Source organism: Paramisgurnus dabryanus, chromosome 15 (genome assembly GCF_030506205.2).
Source record: "Paramisgurnus dabryanus chromosome 15, PD_genome_1.1, whole genome shotgun sequence".
NCBI classification, from domain to species: Eukaryota; Metazoa; Chordata; class Actinopteri; order Cypriniformes; family Cobitidae; genus Paramisgurnus; species Paramisgurnus dabryanus.
Genome location: NC_133351.1, coordinates 36,371,231 through 36,372,648, shown reverse-complemented (window position 1 = coordinate 36,372,648; position 1,418 = coordinate 36,371,231). Strand labels below are relative to the sequence as shown.

The window sequence follows — 1,418 nt, the reverse complement described above, 5'->3', positions numbered from 1 at the left end:
ATGAATAATACGTTTAACCAAACGGAGAGCGGGATCTTCTCCAACCGGACCGAGGAGATCCTCATGTGCTGTAACTTGTCGTCGGTGGTGACGGATAATGGCTTCACGGGGAGCGCACCGGACGAGAGGAGTCTATTTATCATGAGAATAGTTCAGATCGCAGTGATGTGTGTACTCTCCCTCACTGTAGTCTTCGGGATCTTTTTCCTGGGCTGTAACTTGCTGATCAAGTCAGAGGGGATGATCAACTTTCTGGTAACGGACCGGAGACCATCCAAAGAAGTGGAAGCGGTCATCGTCGGTGCGTACTAGATATAACAGGATTATTTTGCCTACTGCCAGATATAACAATGAGGTTTTGGACCACCTGATGCACATATTTGTGATGGGTTCTTCACAGGACAGTGTTAAATGACTGGATGAGAAGTCGCTGGAGATAAACTGAACGCACTGTCTCCATTTTGCGCACAACCCTTTTCATCGTTACGTGTAACCGCGGTCGTTTATAGGGAATGAACCACCCAAAATCCCAAATGACATACAGTCATGAAGTCTTATTTTGCGATTGAAATATTTGGCCAAAGCCCAGGAGAAGGAGATGTGACTAGTTTGTGGTTTTGTCGAAGTTATGGACCTGTAAAGCACAATGCGAGCTCTGCATTGACTGATTATGTCTTGTAAGGTATCATGTTTATTATAATAAATTCATAATCTAATAAATAATATTTCTCTCGCATTTTTAAGTTTAATAGAAACGTTGTCCTTTTATGTCAATTATGTGGATTTGTGTCTACAGGTAAACTAAAATATCCTTCACGTGGTATCTGTAATGTAAATTAAGTGGGTTGTTTCCCCTTACAAAAATTATTCTACAGTTTTTAACTACAGTTAAAAAACATGGTTACTAATAGGCTATTAACCATGGCTATATAGTAAGCTCTTTTACTTTTTAGTTAAACCATGGTATTTTTTTGCAAAGAAATGTACACTACTCTCATGCTACATTGCTGCATGTTAATTTAATGCCCAGAGCAACATCTAATAATTTACAATACATGACTTTATTACAGTCCTCTGTCAGCATTTTACCTGCACCCATGATTAATTTTAAAATCATCAGAAAAACTTAACTAACATTTACTCAAAGACACTTTACTGTTTATTCTAGTAGGATCTCGCATTCTGCACTTATGTACGAAATATTGAAAAATTGTCTTGAAAGACAATTAAGACAACATAGACAACAGACAACATAACACAACCATGCACTTTTCAAATCTCCAGTCTAGATAAAATTATAGTATAATAAAGACCCTTTCACAATTTGCAGTGTCAACTAGGGGAGAATATAGAAAAGGATGGACATCCAAAAATGAACAGTTATTTTTTTCTTATATAAATAAGGATATTACACGTTA

At 37.2% G+C, this 1,418-nt stretch overlaps 1 protein-coding gene across 1 annotated transcript; it reads left to right on the top strand.

Annotated features, from left to right (window-relative positions):
- rprma (reprimo, TP53 dependent G2 arrest mediator candidate a) lies at positions 1–312 on the top strand. Its single transcript, XM_065273103.1, has one exon. It carries the CDS (start codon positions 1–3, stop codon positions 310–312), a length of 312 nt encoding a protein of 103 aa, XP_065129175.1.
- The last annotated feature ends 1,106 nt before the right edge of the window (positions 313–1,418 follow it).

Excerpts from the sequence above, each read along its gene's own strand:
- rprma (XM_065273103.1), top strand. The coding sequence starts at position 1 with ATGAATAATACGTTTAACCAAACGGAGAGCGGGATCTTCTCCAACCGG.